The sequence below is a fragment of the Plectrocnemia conspersa genome, unplaced genomic scaffold (genome assembly GCF_051122295.1).
Source record: "Plectrocnemia conspersa isolate PC_06_02 unplaced genomic scaffold, ASM5112229v1 ptg000005l, whole genome shotgun sequence".
Taxonomy (NCBI): domain Eukaryota; kingdom Metazoa; phylum Arthropoda; class Insecta; order Trichoptera; family Polycentropodidae; genus Plectrocnemia; species Plectrocnemia conspersa.
Genome location: NW_028277169.1, coordinates 25,998,604 through 26,018,901, shown reverse-complemented (window position 1 = coordinate 26,018,901; position 20,298 = coordinate 25,998,604). Strand labels below are relative to the sequence as shown.

The window sequence follows — 20,298 nt, the reverse complement described above, 5'->3', positions numbered from 1 at the left end:
AGTAAGTACCAGTAACAATGGACGATTGACCTTTCTTTTATTTATGTATATTTTCAGGCACAGAAGTCATTTGATAAGAGTTTTATTCGGTCGCCCTTATGTCCTTGCTTCTCTCAACGATCCATTAAAGTAACATGGGTGTTAGTTCTGTAAGATTATTTTGCTTTACAGCCATCTATAAAAATCGCACCATCTTATCTCTTTAAACAACAATAAACGTTTGTTGCTTTATCAAGATCGAGTTGTAAAAGTAAAGTAAAACGTTTGACCCGTCAAGGACTCAGTTTAGGGACCTTGACTTTTTATATTAAATAAAACAGTAAAATTAAAAAGCGAGCAAAACCCCTGATGGAATATTATTGGTAATTTATTATAGCAAGTATTCAATTTAAAGTTGAATAAATATCTGACCGCATTCTCGGAATGGCGCGTTGACATTTTTAGGTTCAAGAGTGTTTACACCTCGACAAGAGGATTGAATAAAATAATGCCGATAACGATAACGCGACCTTGACCTATGAAAGTATTTGTGTCAACCGATGTCGCCTAACTTTAGACAAGGACCGCAAAAACCGGTCGCCCGGGGCGCCAGCAGATTGAAAATTTGTAATCAGTGGTATAATTTCGATTTACGAGTGTGCCTAGAGAAAATTATTTATAATTGCAATTAAATATAAGAAAGAGAAAATTGTCTATAGATATTTAAATTTTATTGGTGTATTAACTTGAGTAGGTATCAGTTGTAACCCTAAACTTGGTTTAAATTTTTTAATGAAAAACTCGACATTAAAATATTGAAATAAATCATTGAATCTGTCAAACTTTACAACTTAATTGTTTTTTAAACATTTTTTAAACCGCTCAAATTAAAATGATTCTGAATTAATAAAAAAAATGTTTAAAAACCGCCAGTATTAATTTATCCTATTAATATTTTTTTTAATTTTATATCCAGCGATTTTCAGAAGATTCAAGATTGCATCAACCTTAGCTTGCTCTTGTTGATAATAATTTACTTTTTAATTGATTCATTTATTTAAAATATTCAAGATATGATAATTAGCGTTTAATTACACCATCAATAAAAAATATCCATAATTTACCCATAGCGAAAACAGCAGGCGGACTACCGGTTTTTATCTTATTTTTTATTTATTCTCGTTCACATGCATTCACAATGTTCGTTAAGATGTATTTTCACACTTTCGCAATATGTCAAACTATTTTATCAAACACAATCTATATGCGACATTTCAATGCTTGAGCAGCATATTTTACATGGATCATTTTCTTAATTCGTACATCACGAATCTCATTTATCCTTGTGAAATTATTGCATTTACATAGCAAAATCGATTTAAAATATTTTAAACCCTATAATGTATAAGGTTGTCTAATAACAAGACACGTGAATTATATGAAGTAACTTTCAATACTTCTTAAATAAAAAATACATAGTAATATTGCTTCTCGTACAAGCAAAAAAACAATGTAGGATTAGATGTTTATGCATTCAAGTGGAAACATCTGCGATATTCCTATATCAAAAAATGCACTGTTTGTTTCATTTTAAGCGTATACAAATATATATAGTTAAATGTTTATATATTAGGTAGTCCCAAAATAACTATGGTTTTTATTGTTATTTAAAATTAAATTTCAGTCTTACTTTGGCTATTGATAGCTGAGTATGTCTTTTGATATTATATATCTGTGTTAGTAAAAAAAAATTAAGGCCTAAAATTTATGAAAGAAGAATATTTTGATACTACGGCAACCAAAAATATTTTAATTTGTATCTTTATTATTAAGAATATTACTAAATGCAATAGGAATAATAAAATGTACATTGGTATTTTATAACACTATAATAGCTTGAAATAGAATGTTTAAAAGAATGTTGGTTTTTTACTAGATGTTCGCAAACACAATCGCTTCACATATTTTACACGGATCATCTTGTTAATCTCTGCCTCACGGCGTGTCCTTGCGTCGCACCCGAAAGCCCAATGTCAAACGGTTTTATGCGGGCGAAAGGAGATATTATGATTTCCAATGTGTACATACGAGTATTGTCTGCTTGAAATAGTACCTTTTGTATGCACACGCCATTACAGCTTTATTGAAGTGCAAGTATCTTTACAGCTTGTATTTAAATCGGCTGACAGTTTTATTGACGCGTCCGGGCACATACTATACCGGGATATATCGCGGGCTTAACCTTGTGTCTGCTGTTTGCTGTAAAAATATTGTTGCTATGCTATATTATATTATTATTTACCTGAAAAGACTATATGTGGAGGTCGTTGACTATGGCGGCTGTAAAATCCTAATCGGCAGAGGTGCGAAAACGCATAAAGAGACCCTTGGAGTTATAGGTTTTCTCGGATTGGTAAGTAAAACAAATGCTCTTCAAGATCAATGTGTATTAAATTGTATTACAAATATTTATTATTTGATTTACTACAGATATTTTTTGATAATAATTATAAATATTGATTTTTTATTTTATTTAACACTAATAAATTATTATTATAGTCTAATATTATTTTGAAGTCCACATAAATTGTATACGGCTAAAGAATCCAGCTGTATTTAAAGATACAATTAAATTATGAAATTCAGGGATATATAAAGAGAGAAGCGGCTGCTTTATCAGTCTTCACAGTATTTTTCGAATGTCAGCGTAACTTCACATATTGGAGTTTGAATAAACTCTTTAATATTTCATGTCTATGATATCAGATAAAAGTTCTTGATAAAGTGCTGGCGAAAGCAAATTTCGTACTTTTTATACGCTTGGTCTGAAATCATAGGTTTTCATGCTCAGCTGCATTCAATGCGACATGTATTTGTAAAGAACTTAAACATCCGTTTACATTTAAGACTTTAATTCTAATACTCGAATACCAAATATATTTTCCTGGTATTAAAAAGTTGTCTAACTATTCGATTATTTTAGTGCATACCAACAATGCAGGTAGTCATAGTTATTTTAAACGTCCGCTCTATTATGTCCTTTTTTGTATTGTGAAATGTTCTAAAAATGTTGTAAAAGCTATTTGTAAAAACCATGAAAATGACGACTTATAGCTAACATACAAATACATATAAAAAAATCAATTTTTAAAGCCGAAATAAAAAAAAATATTTATAATTCTGAGTCAATTTTGTGCAGCTGTGTACTAACTCATTTTTTTTCTCTTTAAAATCGATGAGAATATTTTGTAGTCTTTTTGAAAACGCTTTCTTTATTATTTAAACATTTAAACATATGGTTTTGCTATTTTTTATTGTTTTGCTTTAACATGTAAGTATGTGTTAATAAATATTTATTCATAATGCAAACTGTATTTTTTAATTATTATAACCTTATATATAATTTACAAAAATTCAATTTTTTAATCTTTTAAATAACTTTAGTTATGCACTTAGAAATAAATGCTAATACTTTGAAATATATTATCGTCAGTGGGACGTAAAGAATAATAAAATTATATTTATGGTGCTTTTAACGCTTATTGCGACAACTTTTTTTCTCACTGTCGATGCGTAGAATTCAAAAATAAATTTTTACTAAGCAGATGGTCGCCAATCGTCCCACACCAGAATATTATAATTTTCATATTTATGTATTTTATATGTTTGAGATATGTGCTTTGTTACCATGCACTGCGCTGTAAGATCTTTAAATCATCTCAAATATCAAATTATACTATTAGAAATTTAAGTTCAATTTGACTACTTTGCTCTATCAAATTTAAAGATCGTGGAAGTGAATGTTCTCTGTACTTATAAATTGTCGTCGGTGGCGAAAGCTTTGTTAGATGGTTATACAATGATATGTTTAGGGTAGAACTACTGTTTATATTTTATTATAGTTTATATTATAGATTTTTTTGGCAGTATAACTGTTTATATACTATTAAGAAAAAAATTCAACGATTCTACTCTCCCTACTCTTCGATTATTCTGAATAATTTTTGATGCAACCTAAGTCTTTATTTTTATCTTCAAAATATCTCAGTAGACTTTTAAGCTGTATGTGCATTTGTATCGGATCGCATTAAATAGATAACAATGGTGTTGTAGTTGCTGCTAAAATCATTCAATACATATTTTTCACTCAGTAGAATTTTGAGTAGTTTTTCCCAAAAAAAATTAATTTATAATATTACACTAAACTGTTATTATTTTAATATTTTACACTACTTTTACTTATACCATACCTTTTATTATAATTTATTGTGTATTTTAATTATCTTAAATACAGTTTTTAACGTGTTCTTGTATATATTAAATTTTCAATATAACTAAATAAGACGAGCAAAATTAAATAATGTAATTTACTTGTTTACATTTCTACAAGTAGCTATCTAACAACATATGTAAGTCAAAGAACGTAGTACTAACTGTTTGTGTTATAATATCTATATATTTCTATTCAAAGTCCTAGTATAATATCACTAGTCAAAGACGCTGCGGTGCCATTTCGTAGAAGCAGAAGAACGACCCACAAATATATAAGTTGAATCTATATTGCTTTGAATTTCATATACATACACACATATGTACTCAAAAACATACATTCTAACATATGCCGGAATTGGCGAGTTAATAAACCTATAACGCCATTACATAAAGACGTGTATCATAATAATAATAATATTTGTAATAACGTGATTCTCAAGAAAGCTCTTATAATAATTCAAAAATTTCAGTTTTAGAATATATGTTATTAATGGGTAAAAATCATAAACATTTTATCTTAAATTCTATACTGCATCCTGGATACGTATTTTGCGATCGTAAGATTGTATGATTTATTTCATAGATCATTCAAGTGTTGGTTATGGCATGTATTATATCTACATCAATCTTTGCCATTGAATATATTGCGATATATCCTCTCCCAGACATCGTATTGTTTTGCTTAAGACACGATTCTGATAAAGTAGTTGTACATCCAGACATTGATAATACTAAAACTTAGTAATGATTATAATTTTAAATATATTGTGTGATCTTCGAGAAATTTAAAATTATTTAATTAGAATAAAATACTAAATTTATTTTAAAATAATATAAAACACATTGATCGATATTATTATTTTAAAACTTTAATAAATATTTAATGATAAAAATTTAGGGGTTTAAATATATGTTTTTAAATAAGTATTGTTTACGCAAATTATTTCAGTTAAAAATTTAATGTTTCAATGTTTTTATTGAATTGTTATAAATCAGTCAAATTCTTTATCAACTGTATTTCTAACACCGAATATACTATTATAGTAATATTACATAAACAAAAAATCTTAATTATACCTTTAAATGTTACGTCAAGAAGAACATCCTAGTTTGATTTTTCCCAGTATAATAAATTATATGATTTAAAGCTATAAAACATCAATTTTGCTGGACTTGTTCATGTTTATGTCAAAAATCATAGTTTCCGCATTTAGTATTGAGCAGAAAAAATGTAATATGGTTTTTGTAATAATTAAATGTTTTAAAAACTATAAATTTAATATTAGAATAATATTATAATTACAGATTAAATTAAATAATACCTATAACAAATCAGTGGCTAATGGTTTACAAATTAGTAAAAAAAATATTGAATCGATGTTAATAGATGATCAAAGTAACATAATTAGCGAAACATCTTGTATCGATATTAAGATGTTTTGTAGCTGCATATAATTATAAAAATAATGTTTGCGTATTTTATTTTTACTACAATGTGTTTCAATAAGAGTTTCCGCATAATAGTCGTGACCTTAACGAGCGTATAGTCCAGTTTTGACTATCAATTAAACTTGTCCTTAAACTTTACGGTCAGCAAAAAACGATCAGGCATTTTATCCAATGATTTACGAGCCATCAAGTGACATCATTACAATTCTTCGCGAACATTGCTTTGGACGTTAATTATTAATCTTGCCTAATTTATCGATTTCCTACGAGAGACTCAAGGGGAAGAGGCGCATTCTTTAGATGGCAATTATCAAAAATTTGATAACACTTTCGTGTCAAAAAATGATAAATATTCATTTTTTAGAGTTGCAAAATTCAGCGTCAGACATAATTTTGCATCAATGCTTAACGTGTGAATAATTTTCAATAAAAGCATCATATTATTCACTAAGCCTTGAGCAAATTGAATTGAATGTTTTTTCAAGTCGGGTTGGCAAACATTTGCATGGATAATGCGTGCAAATTTTCAAATTAATAAAAATTTATTCAAAAGCGTTGATTTGTAACATAATAGCTAATATATTTTAACAATATAATGCTTAAGATAAATAAAGAAAATAAAATCACTAAAAAATTCATAATGTGGATTAGAGATAAAAATTTTGTACATTGGCAAAGTTTGCGATGAGGCGCTGAAGATGCTCAGTTTCGTTATGCGGAGCGCGTGTCACTACCAAATAATTGCCGATTCGCGTTTTATGTTTAATGTTCGTAGCATCCTCAAAAATAACTCCATATCTGAAATTCATGCGAAGAAAAATTCGAATATTTTTTTTTAACATCCATAAGACGAGGTACAGGTCAAATTTGGGTATCTATCTTAGTGCCTATTTTATGAAAGCGCTTAGATATAATTCATAGAATAATAAACGTTATGTAAATTCAATAAAACGCCTTCTTAAAGTTGCTTAAGAGTGGTGTCGATAATTTGTCAATGCTCGGTGATATTTAGCTGCGGGCAGTTGCAGTTGCGATCGCGTCCCTTATTCATTACTGTCGCGACCATGACGTAAGCGCTCCTCTTACAGGAGCCATTCAGCTTTTCAATGAACATGTCAAATTGATATCGGTGATAGCAATGAAAAGCTAAAAAAAATTGTGAGATGGCGCCTATCTTTTTTTTTTGTAAATTTGTAATTAGAATGTATGTGTTAAACTCATGAAGCAGTTTGTAAGAAAAAAAAATAATGTAAAATGACGCATCTATCAAAATTACACGATGCATACAATTTTTTTTTGTATAGTTCAAAGATTATCTACATACATGTTTAGTGTAGAAATGAGAATACTAAAAAAATATTTATGCCATATTATTTTATATTAAAGTTTAAATTATAATGCCACTAAAAAATATTAATTAATATTTATTAATAATTTAATAATTCTTAGGTTTTCTTATATGCATTTTATTAATAATTTCACAGATATTGTTTTCCTAGATATAAAATATTTTATAAAATAAAATAGTTATTAGTTCTCTTCTTACCTGTTGACGGCAGACCTAATTTTTTTTAAATATATATGATAATACAGGGTTACTTGGTTAAAAATAGTACATATTTTATTTTAAATTGTAATCATATTACTTTAAAATATTATTATTTCTAAAACATATTTGTAATATGCGCCCTTTTAAAGTTACATATCTTTAGTAAGAAGTCTTTATAACAGATGTTATTTGTGCTTTAAAATGTATTTTTTAATGGTTTATATGGATATATGTATATACTAATTACAAAAAAAATACCAAAAATATTTTTAAATAATTATTTATTAATTTCGTATCACAAAAATATATTTTTATATAAAAAAATGAAAACTACATACATGTTATATAAAAATAATTAAATTTAATGTATAAAATATTGCAATTAGACTAATAGGAATTATGAAGCTTATAAACTAAGCGTTCAAGTTTTATTAATTCACTTACATTGCTAAAATGGAATGTTGAAACACGATGATATACTTGATAATAAATTATTTGGAATGATGATATGACTTCATGTAGAATGATGAAATTGGTTTTGAGGAATGCAACGGCCTCAAATAACGATGATGAAGGACTTTTTCCACATGAAACGATACTATGTATTTTATATCATGAAACAAACACTCCGAAACGCACATTATAACATTTAACACACATTCAGGTATTCGATAATACTGTGATTTAATTTTTCAAAATGATAATGAAGATGATACTTAAGCGATTGTGTCTCCTTTAATTGTTGTGGATAGAAGACTTGTTCGTTGTGAAACATTTGGTATAAGAGTTTTTTTTGCTGCACTGTTTCTTTAGTTCTTTGATTTGATCTTAGTGAATCCGTCATCTAAGGATTCTGGGTATTTGACTCTGGTCATCTTAGGTCTGAATCCGTTTTCGTCGGCTGTGAAAGTTACTCTGTATAAAACACCATCTGGTCCAACATATTGGTAGAATCCACTTGAAGCGATTCCTTCGTCAGCTGTGTTGGGGTTTTTCACAACAGCTTTTTCTTCAGCCAAAATCTTGTTTTCAGTTTCGTACCTAGTGAATTAATAAAATGTTTTTGTTAAATATACAAATAAGCATGATTTCTACATACAATATTAAAATTATATTAAAAAAATTATTTTATTTTATTATTGTAAATATACATAAAATATATGAGATCATGTTTAAAAACGTTTCTGTGTATAATATTAAGATAATTATTCGAAAATCAAAAGTATTTTCTTGTGTTGGTTTTCTGTTTTATAAAATTTTAATATATATATTTAGTTAATTAAACGCACAGGTAAATGACTATTTCTCTCTACTAATAAAAACTTTTTAAATAAATGTCAATGACATTCCCATGTTTTCAAAGAAACCCCATTTTTTTATAAAAAAGCCTAAGTTTCATCGAATTAAAATTATTTTATTATAATATATTAAATAAAAAAATGTTCAAGTTGATATTTAAATATTTTTTATCTTGTGTGAAAAATGTTAATTTAATACTCATATATTTGCCGTTTACTATCATCTAAATTAATTGGATTTCCGTTTGCCATTTCAACAAAAAAATATCAGATAACAAAATATTAAATACAAACTAACTAAAATATATCAGCGAATCTGTTTACGTATCGTTTTCATTAAACCGCAAACGGTCGAATAAAAGTTGGAATGCGCGAAATTTAAAATGTTGCAAAAGTGCAAAATCAAGTCATCATCGACATATGGAATTCACCTTGGTAAATTAAATAACTAGAAGAAAAAAACTCCTCTCGGGTTAAACGACCGACCTTTACCGGGCAACGCTTAAATGCTCATCTTTATGTTGTACCATATTAGATGGGTGTTCAAAAAGTTTTTAAACTCTTGATATACATATATTTTTATAAGCAATATTTGCAAATTACGTAATATATCATATCTTGATACTTTGATTATTTCTTGTATTGTATCAATTGATTTAAAACGTTTATGATTCATCAAGATATGAGTTATTTAAAAAAATATTATTTAAAAGTTCAGAATCTTTTTTAACAGCCCACGTACATTTGGACTGGTTCTCGAAATTGCAATATTGCAGAAATTATGTATACTCACAAATATTTGAAGCCGTCGTCCTTGAGAGCTTGGTTTTGCCTGATGATCTTGTTTCCGTTGTTGACGTATTTTATGGTGGTGTATCTCGTCGTAGCAGGGGTGACTGAAACTTGTCTGTTGTCACTGGCTTCAGCATCCAAAGCTCCGTCGTATTTTCCATCCTGTTGATGGATGTATCTCAGCCAATCGCCTGAATAAGGCCCATATCCGCCATCGTAAGGATTTGGAATGTGGATGTACTTTCCTTCGTCCTTTGGCCTCCTGTACCTATGATGAAAAAAAAAAAATTATTTTATCAAAAAAAAAAAATTCTATGAGATGAAATGATATACGATTTAATTTATAAAATATCATGTTTTATGATACATAATAAATTAATGACCAAAACGTTTGAGATGTACATGTATACATATGTATTTTATGTATGATTATGTGAAAAACCACATCGTCAAATTTGACGAAACCACAACCGCAAGCAATAAAAAGCATAGAGATAATAAAATATTATAATATACTACGATAAATTTGGGATTGAAATTTGTATTTAACTAATAGTTATTTATATTAATAACACAATAAAAAATGTTTGTATTGCATTCAATTGCAAAATAATTTTAAAGTCAACTAAAATAAAAAAAATATGACTATGGATATTTATATTCCAAGTTTACATATAAATTAATAACTAAAAATATTATGACTTTTTAGTTTTTAGTTTTATAGCAATAGTGACATATTTAAATTTATCACCTAATGTAAAATTATTAATAATAAATTTTATTTTCTGATAATATTTAATGATTATTATTTTTTATTAAATGTTATGATATATAAGCTTAGCTTTATAAAAAATCAGGATCACTAATATTTGAAAATATATATATAAACTTTATGAGCTGAAATTTTATTTTTAATTTAATTTTGCTTATATTTCTAATTGGTATTTTTTTATATTTTATAATGAAAGTTTCCTATAATTAATCTCAAAGGTAAATTACATTTTGAAAAAAGTTTTTTGTAACATTAAATTTATTATAAGCTTTGTAATTTTTTATGTATCAAATATTCATCGTAATATATAATATTTTATTATTATATCACACAGTCGTAATAAATTGTTCGTTCAATTTAAATCACGTTCTATGAATGTTATTATTTTATATAAAGTTTCGGTCATACACTTTCATAATTAAACTGTATAATCTAAACAATAATAAAAAAAAGCAATTAGTAAGCACTGTTACGCACTTTCCATTATCACCATATTTGCTGATATCTGGTCTATACCTTCCATCGTTGCTATCTGCAAGAGTCGATCCAACAATCAGGACTAACATCAGGCACATCTGTAAAAATAAAAAAATAAAAAATAAAAATTGTAGTATGCCTGATATATTTATTCGCTCCTATATGCCATAATCTAACAATTTTTATTACGCAATCGTGAAAGCTAAAGGACGTCTGTGTAACGTCAATTCAAAGACGACAATTTTGCATATCATTATGCTTTTATATTATCTTATTATTATAAGCGAGTATAAGAAAATCAAGAGACTTTTGCATGAGTCACTATATAAATGAATTTTATCCGACCTCGTCTCTCTCTTTCTCTATTTATATTAAACTGTGTTGATCAAAAAATAAAATTAATCGATTCACGTCTAACTAGACATCACTTTTGGACACCTTGAAATATAACCCGAGTTATTATTTACGATAGGGAAAAAATCTCAACAAAGGTTAAACTCAAGCAGATCGGATTCAAGTTCAACAGTTTGTTGTGTGTTATGAAATTTCGTAAGATGTCGAATTAATTCAATTTGACGTATCAACGCGGTAATAACTTATCGTTTTGTAAATTATGATAATGTAACGGCAAATATCGTAAATTTTATACCTATTCAAATACTGACGTCCGAATATTTTCACTGTGAATTATTCATGAGACATTATTTGTAAGACGATGACCCATTAATACGATTTTACGTCAAAGTTTTGTTTTGATTGTGAAAAAAACTGGTTTTTGGAATAGTTTTGGACAGACGATTTGTAAAATACGATGCTATTTTTTAACATATTCAAAAATGAAACCAAACACAAAAATATTACTTTTTTTTGTTTATATAGTTAATAATTTAGTATATATTTTTTATCTGATTCAAATTCTTTACCATAATACAATTTTTAGTAATATAATACTCATAACATGATAAACTTGTCGCTGACTAATAACCAAAAATCTCAAATATTTTTAATTTTCATCCTGTCTAGGAGATTGAAATTAGTAGTTGTCATATAATTTTATTTACGATTTATCAACACAAGTTAGGTTAACCTAGATTTTCTTAATCCATCAAAGTTTTATAATATTTATAAAATTATAATAATAAGGTTTACTTAAATTTGTATAAAAGTATGATTTAAAATTTATTGGTTTGAAATGAGCTTCTAAATTTATAATTTCTACAGAAGTTCAATAAAAATATTGTTTACTATACCTTTTTAAAAAATTAATAATAGCTATATATTAAAAAGTATTACCCGTTAGTTGTATTTTAGAATAATTAAAAAAATATTTTATTGAACATTTTTATATAATAAATAAAGGATTATCTCACGTAATTTTTAAGATATGATTTAAAAGCTTATAAGTAGTTTAATATAAATAATAAAAAAATTGTTTAGTGTAATAATAAAAATATTAGTACAAATGTACATATTTATTACAATATGTAATATTCAACTAAAAATACTTTTTAAACTAAACCTTAATATTATTACGAAAAAAAAAATAACATAAAATAAAAATTTATCTTGAAAATTACCTTAGATGAGAATGAAAAATATTCTTTATTGTATAAATTTCGCTATAATTTTTTCCAAGAAATAATAATTACAGTCCTTTATATTTAATATATTATTTGCTAAAAAATACATTATATTTTGTGTTAACAAATACTGTCTGTCGAAAATGAGTTATTAGATCCACTAGAGCAAGTTTGAAATGACTTTATGATGAAACGTCTCTTGAATTTCTGAACTAACTAGTTAAGAAACAATGCTATTTACATATGATCTAGACTTTTCAAATTGATAAAATAAAAGACATAGGTTCGAATCCTGTATGGACCTTCTGTAAGAAAGGAATTTATAATTATTATCTTATTATAATTCCGATCGATAATTACAGATTAAATTCACCTAAATGTTTCTCAACTTACGGATAAATATCCTGATGGTTAATTTAAATCGAGCTAGTCGTACGTATATGGTATTGAAAATTCTTTAATATTGAATTACATTAGCTCGTACGGAAACTCTTTGAGATTTTGCATAAGTAAAATACATACATATAAGGCTTTTTTGTAAAAATCTATGTTTTTTTTTCATTTTAAATTTACAATAATCTCTGTAACACTTATGTCAGCTAAGAAGACAAAATAATAAAAATAATAAAAATCTGTAGAAATCTTAAAATATATTTATATAATAAGATTTCTTAATTAAGTTTTAAAAATATATTTTTTTATTTAAGAAATTAAGTTATTAATATGTGATTTTTAATATTTAAAATACGCTAATATTTTTTTTAAATTTATTAGAATACTTTTAGCCACTTGTATTGACTATACAAATGATTGATAAAACTTTCACTGCATTCTTACCGTCACAAAGCTTTTGCACACCATCTTGACACAATTAATCTTCTCCCACGTGCGTACAAACGTTGAACACAAATCGACAATCAGCGACGACCGAAAGAGTTGAGCAATAATCCCAGCGTATTACAACAATATGCACACGATCGATTATTGCATATACAATACAATATGTACACTGAACCGAACCGACTCGAGCTTCACCGATGCGGTCGATCGAATGGCACTAACCTTGCCGGGAGCGTTAGTATTTATACGTTCGCCGGTCGAGATAATGAAAATGACAAGAGCAAAGTAAAAAAAAAACATATCGAAACCCATGTGAGTAAATAAAGGCGAGTATGAGATCAAGGCGTGGACGTGGAGGGGGCGGCCCGAAAAGTTGCAGTGGCCACAGTGAAAAAATGTCAGGAATTCCGAAGCGGACAAGAGCTGTGGCGCCGGTCTGGTGAAATTGAACGGATTTTCTCGATCGCTGTATGTGACGTCACGAAAGCTTCCGGGAAGTGTAGATCGAAGCGGAGATCCGCTTAAGTGATCGGATCAATTAAAAAGGCAGTTGCTGGTATATTTGTTGAAGATTTTTTTTAATGCATATTTTAGATTTATAATAAATTTTATTTTTAAGTTTATTGAGTATCAAATATAAATTAAGCTTAGCCAGATATTGATTAAGAATTTTGTGATAGACTAAACAGTATATTATTATGGTTCGGTGACAATTGCTCCTACGGCAATTACTCTCAGAACAGTTGCTCTCACAGACACTTGCTCTAACGACAATTGCTTTCACGGACAATTGTACTCAGGGAGTATTGCTCTCACGGATAATTGCACTCAGGGACTATTGCTCTCGCGGACAATTTCTCTCGTGTTTTTGTTATTTGCTGCATATTCATCTGTTTATTAAAAAAAAAAAAATTAAAAATATGTGTCTAGGTTTTTACAATATAATACGCAAAACATCGATTTGAAATATTTTTCTTATATTACTTTATTTTAAATATTATACAAACATTTGAAAAATGCAAAATATACTAATTAAGTTAAGCTAAAAGAGCGAATATAATTTTTTGCATTTGCATATCACTCATTATTGCATGAATATATCGAAAATTAGTGAACACAATAATTGTTCACGACACGCTGTCCAAAATGATTTGAAACAATTCGACAAATGTGGTTCTAAAACGCCAAGAAATGAAAGAAAATGAAAGACAACTGCCTATCATGATCGAATAATGCTTTGCAAGTCCCTTAAAAATCGTCAAAATATGTCATCAAAGCAGCTGGCTGATGAAGTCTCTGCAAGCTATCCATTTTTTCGCAAACGGTTGTAAAGCCCTAGACATACTGTGACTTTCAGAAATAAATAAAACTTGAAGGTTAGAGTGGACCCAAAAACATGTAAATTGGACATCTAAAGATTAGGCGATACTCACTTGGTCTGATTAAAGGAAATCCTAAACTAAAATTTGTTAATATGAAAAAAAATATAAAAACTTAATTTATTAAAATAATTCTAAAGCAATATTTTTTTTAATAATCATACTTTTTTACATTTTTTAGCACGTGCGTTGAAGAGTCGGCGAAGAATATCTATCTAATTGCGTAGTACCTAAAGTTAAATGTGTTGGCGGAAGCGTTATGGTCTGGGGTTACATGGCAGCAGCAAGCGTAGGAAACATGTACACTTACGAGGGTACTATAAATAGTAATTTATATTTCAATGTTGGAATCCACTTTAATGGATTCCTACTAGAAAATATTTTCAAGCAGAGACTATGCTATTATTTGATTCCAGCAATAAAACGCTGCGTCCTATACTTCTCTAAAAAGCAGGGGTTGGTTTGCTTCAAAAGGTTTGATGCTTTTAGAATAGCTTACACAGTCACCAGAGAATTTATGGGAAAAAATAAAAACTCAACACAATTGCAAATCAAAAATTGAGGTGCGAGAGAAATTGCAGATGGAATGGAGAAAATTGTCTTTGTTCACCTGCAAGTCATTAGTTAACAGAATGCCAAAAAGGGTTGCAGCTGTAATTAAAGCTAAGGATGTAGCTACTAAATAATAAAAGTAGGCTTAAAATAACTACTTTAAACAACCTTAATCATTTAACAACATTTATTGGGGTGCCCTATTAATATAGCCAAGCGCATATATTTTTTTTTTTTTTGTAAAAAGCAGTAATACTGTAAATTAAAATATTATTATAAAGTAAAGATTGTATTCCATGTCAATATATTTTAGGTTTAACTTAATACAGGTTTTACTTAAAAGCTTTTGTGATTTTAATACCCTAATCGTTCGTTGTCCGTTTGATAAAAATATATATATATATATAATGACGCATATCATATTTTTTATTTAGTTTATTAGTTCCGGTCCTTTCTTCATCATGAACGTCACCAACTCCTGTTTTAAATTCACAATAATATTTTGCTACATTATTTTTGTTCATAACAACATTCCCGAAAAAACAAAAACAAGTTTCTCTTTTCACACATAAGAAAAGAAGCAAATATCTCATTTGACTGGATTAGGAATTGCTTTAGCCAATTTAAACAAGTTCTAAAATCAAAATATATATTGAAAAATGTTGTCAATAAAACAATTAAATATATTTAAATAAAATAATGTAAAGATGTTGGTAATCAGATAAAATTATATCTTGATTTTAGTAAAAAAATTGCAAAATTTTATTTATTACTGTATGATTTTTAACGTTTATTTAGTAAGAAATATTATGTTATATTTAAATAATCACATATAGTGTATCGATGAAATATCAATTTTAATAATATAGCTATCACTTCTAAATATTTTTTTTTTAATTAAAAATAAAGTATTTTGCTTTTTCAAAGTCACAAAACACAAATCACAATAATACATTATATTATGGTATTAAGTAAATTGTATAAAAGTTAGCCTAATATGTTACAATGGGGTAAACACAATCAACAACTACTAAGTAATGGGACACTATACGGAAATTCAAATTTTTAGTATTTTTATTAATATAAGCTATTATTACAGATTCAATAAATGCACGGCTTAGATATAGATAGATATTTCCTCTATGATATATGTGTAATATTTAGCTTATAATATTATATAAACATATATGTATAATATTTGATGCATAGTTAATTAAAACATTTTTGATAACTCAATAACCTTCTAATTTACTCATATATCATTTTATTTGTGATTCGTATTATCTAACATTTACTATTGAATTAATACATATAAAAATCATAAAAGTTTCACGAAAAATAAGATTTCCGATATTGTTGACGCCAGAATTTTAATTAATAGCTTGAAATTTGTTTACCAATGTGACAAAACAACAAATTAGCGATCATTAAAAATCACATACTATCACATACTAGTTTTTAGAATTAATCAATCATAAAAAACACATCTATAACGCCTTTTAAGATGTTTATTCATTTATATGTAGCAGGAAAATTAAATTATAATTGAATCAATTAACGTATCTTAATTTTTAAATTTGTTCTTGGCGAAGAAGAGGGCTAGGTATTCCTCTTTTTTTATTTTACGACCAGAGGGATAGCCCTTTGTTGCGTGCCAGGAGGCTTTTAAAGTCGAACGTCGACCCTTTTTTCCCTCGCCATGGCCGTGATTTAAAGTCACATGGCGAAAATCAGCGTAAAGATTTCGCAACGACTTTCTAACATGTCGGGATCGTAAATCGGGGCTCGATTGTAAACCCGGGTTTTGTGCAAACCCCGATATTACGGCATAATGATGGCATAAACCTTTTATGCTTGTTATTTATTACGGCATTATGCGATAACTTACAAATACGTGTATTGCTCACTTTTTTTGACAGATTAATCAATCAAAACTGTAACAACATAAATAATTGAATTTTGATTTTTTTGTGTATTATTTAGATATATATTTGTAAACTGATACATATATTATTTCAATTTTATATATATTGATTATATAAAAAAAATCAACTAATTAAATAAATTTTGCGAGAGGTTAAAATAATCATTGAATAATATTATCATTTTTAACACACTGATAAATAAACCTGAGATGTACGATGCCCATTTTCGAACTTTCAAACCCTCCTATGCATATTTTACTGTACTTTTGGTCGGCTTAAAAATAAATCGAAAATCGCATTATTAATTACTTTTGGCATACACCGCGACAAATTTCCCACTTTCCAGAGTCCCTTTTTTATAAATCATCCTCGTCGTTTCCTTAACAAAGTCAAAGATTTATTAATGTTTAAGTCTTATATATTGTCCTTATTTATTAATGAATAAATCACATGTTTAATTAAATTTACAATAAGTTATATCATAAAAGCGGAATCAGATAACTCGATTTATAATAATGTATTTTATATGCGATAATATAATAAGTTTATTTTAAATTAGACATTATTCTTGAAATGAGTAATTATATGGCAAATCTAAAGCGATTTTAATAGAGAAGTGTGATAAGTTGACGTAAAATATAAATATCTGATACATTTATATAATATTGACAATGAGCTTAATTTTTTAAATGGTTTAAAACTAAAATATATAAAAAATACTGCAGAATTTTAAATTAAATGAATCTTTAATTAGAAGTCCTCAAGTAACAAGATACTTACTTTTGATCTAATAAGTTCATAAAAGGTTTTTGCGTTTTCTATATATTATAGAATAATATTTGATTATTATTTGTTCTTGTATCCCAGTGGATTTTTTTAAGAAGCGTTTGGATATTAATCGCAGAGTTTAAGTTCTATTATTATTATTATTATTATTATTAAATCACCCTAAAAAGAGGACAACCTTGAAATAGGGCCATAGTTTGTAAGAAAATCGGAAGTTCGGAATCGAAATCTACGGGATAAAATTCGCAGATTTTATTAATAAATTTGACAATAAAATAAAGACAGGCTTACATTCACAATATTTTGTATTCAAAATATTTTTTTTAAAACCTATGCCTATGTTTTTTTTAATATATTTTACCTTTAAAATATTAGGTATGTGTGTATTTGTATATACTACATATAAATTACACAAATAATCTCAAACGCATACATCATTGTAATCCCATGTTACATGATCCGATTTTTAACTACACTTCTCCGGACCTTAGATTACCCGTAATTGATTACGCCATTTTTCTCTCTGAATTTACGACTTTCCAGTAATTTATATCATTTTGAAAGATGTAATATATGGATACGAGATACCTGCATGGTCGTAAATCAAAATGAAATCGAAATTAATCGGCTCGAATCACTTTTGTCCGACCTTGACTCTTAAAGTTCTTCTTTTGGATCGCACGACCATCAATTTCCTGGTCTTAAACCTTAAAATCGAAAGGACGAACACTAAACAAAGCCGACCTTGGAGACATAAAAGTGCAATGATACAAGACGTGACGGGGGCGGCGTGTCGATCTTTCGAAATCTCGATCTTCGTGATTTAAAATTAATTAAATTACAAAAAATATCCAAGATGATATCCTTTTTGGAATGTATGACGCAGTAAAAGTTAACAGTCGTGTCTTTGGTTACGTGGTTTTGTTTAAAATTAACCTTTGACTTACACTGATGCAATTCAGTGCAACGAACTCTTAAGATATTATCGAATCTTTATCTGCCTTTGTATGGCAATAATCGTTAATATCAGATTTGAGCGATTCAGAGCAGATTTTGATTGGTCGTATATTTTGGGCAAAGTTCGTCTGAAAACATTTAGTTTAATTAATTGATCGTTTTTTGGATTTATGGTATCCCTTGTTTTATGGACTTAGTAAATATAATTGTGATTTATGACGCAGGTCAACCTTAATCGTATATTTTATTTTTATGATGTTTATATAGTCCTAATTTTAATTTTTATATAATAATATAAATATAAGAATTTTGCCATTAAAATAAGATAAATTAAATTAAATATGCAATACTGTTTTAGCTATATTATATTATATTTATTATTTTTCGCCTAATATATTAAAACAAAAATATAAATTTTATCATTAAAAAACTTATTGGCTAAATAAAAGTGTATATCTTTATTACGTTTGAACGATAGTTTTTAGGCTTGAGTTACATTATATTTAACCATCAAAAACGCGTGGACGGACTGTCATGTGTTATTTAAAATAATGGTATAAATAGGGGTAATAAATAAGTCATTTGTTCCGAGAGAATTTATCTTATAACTTTTGTGCTGTACGATCCGTAAGGACACCAATAATATCGATCTACATTCGAGTCGCAGCTAGCTTGTAAAAATAAAATAATATTCTATGTTGTGTCTATAGAGTATATCAATAAACAGACAGAGTATTCAATTAAGAGATCGCAAACACTTTTTGAAAATTTAACAATAACATCACATAGCTCGCATTGGGACCTGCCAATTTACCATTATACAATCATAAAAATATAAATAAAAATGTGTTTTGAATATATTTCACAAAGCAATAAAATGGTATTTTAACAATGCAATTAACGACATCTAAAACAATAATACTTTATAGGAAAAATTTTAGCTTTTATTTTACCATACAAATTTACTTATTGTTTCATCGAGGCATTGTGCTTTTAATCGACTGTTTTAACAATTTTTGAGTAGAACGATATGCTGAATTAAAATAATCCATTAGTGATTCTCTTGAGCTTTTGAAGTGACCTAATAAAAGCATTTTCGAGACTGTTCCGGCGCTGAGGTCATCCTCTGAAAGTCAGGAGCCAAAGGAGCTATGAGTCAACATTCTTTGGCGAAGCAGCAGCAAACGGCAAGGAGAAACCAGTTGTTGGCATGTCGATTGTTATTACGTTATATATCATCGACGTACGGGGAAACAGCCTTGGCGACATTACCCTGAAGATACCCTGACGCCGTCTCGTCATAATATCGGTGACCTGACACCCGTCGGACGCACTTGACCGGTCAGAACGGTGACCGTCGCAATGCCTGATTCAGGCAATTTGAATAATTTCATCGTTTGTGGATGAATTCTTAATTGTATAACCCTTTGCGGATGTAACCATCGCCTCAGACGGCATTGGTTTGATGACTTAATTTTAAAATATTTATCTGCATTTTTTTTCACCGAATTTTATCCAGTATTTAATTAAAATAAATGGTTTTATATCAATGATTTTATTCGTATTCAAGAAATGTATTTAATTAAGCAGCAACATTAGTACATGTTACTATACAGTAAAAAATATAATAAGTGAGATTATGTATTTAATAAAACTCTAAAGGTAATGTAGTTACCAAATAAATGTATTTA

The 20,298-nt window shown here is 27.7% G+C and overlaps 1 protein-coding gene across 2 annotated transcripts; it reads right to left on the bottom strand.

Annotated features, from left to right (window-relative positions):
* Positions 1–7,513: 7,513 nt before the first annotated feature.
* Positions 7,514–13,326, bottom strand: LOC148235304 (uncharacterized). 2 transcript variants are annotated; one of them, XM_088185782.1, is made up of 4 exons: positions 13,006–13,326; positions 10,589–10,686; positions 9,341–9,607; positions 7,514–8,290 (listed from the first exon to the last, which is right to left on the bottom strand). In XM_088185782.1, exons 1-4 carry the CDS (start codon positions 13,027–13,029, stop codon positions 8,059–8,061), a joined length of 621 nt encoding a protein of 206 aa, XP_088041908.1. In that variant the 5' UTR covers positions 13,030–13,326; the 3' UTR covers positions 7,514–8,058. The 2 variants fall into 2 exon arrangements, with proteins under 2 accessions (XP_088041908.1, XP_088041909.1); XM_088185783.1 differs by having other exon boundaries at positions 10,628–10,686; positions 13,006–13,287.
* Positions 13,327–20,298: the final 6,972 nt, after the last annotated feature.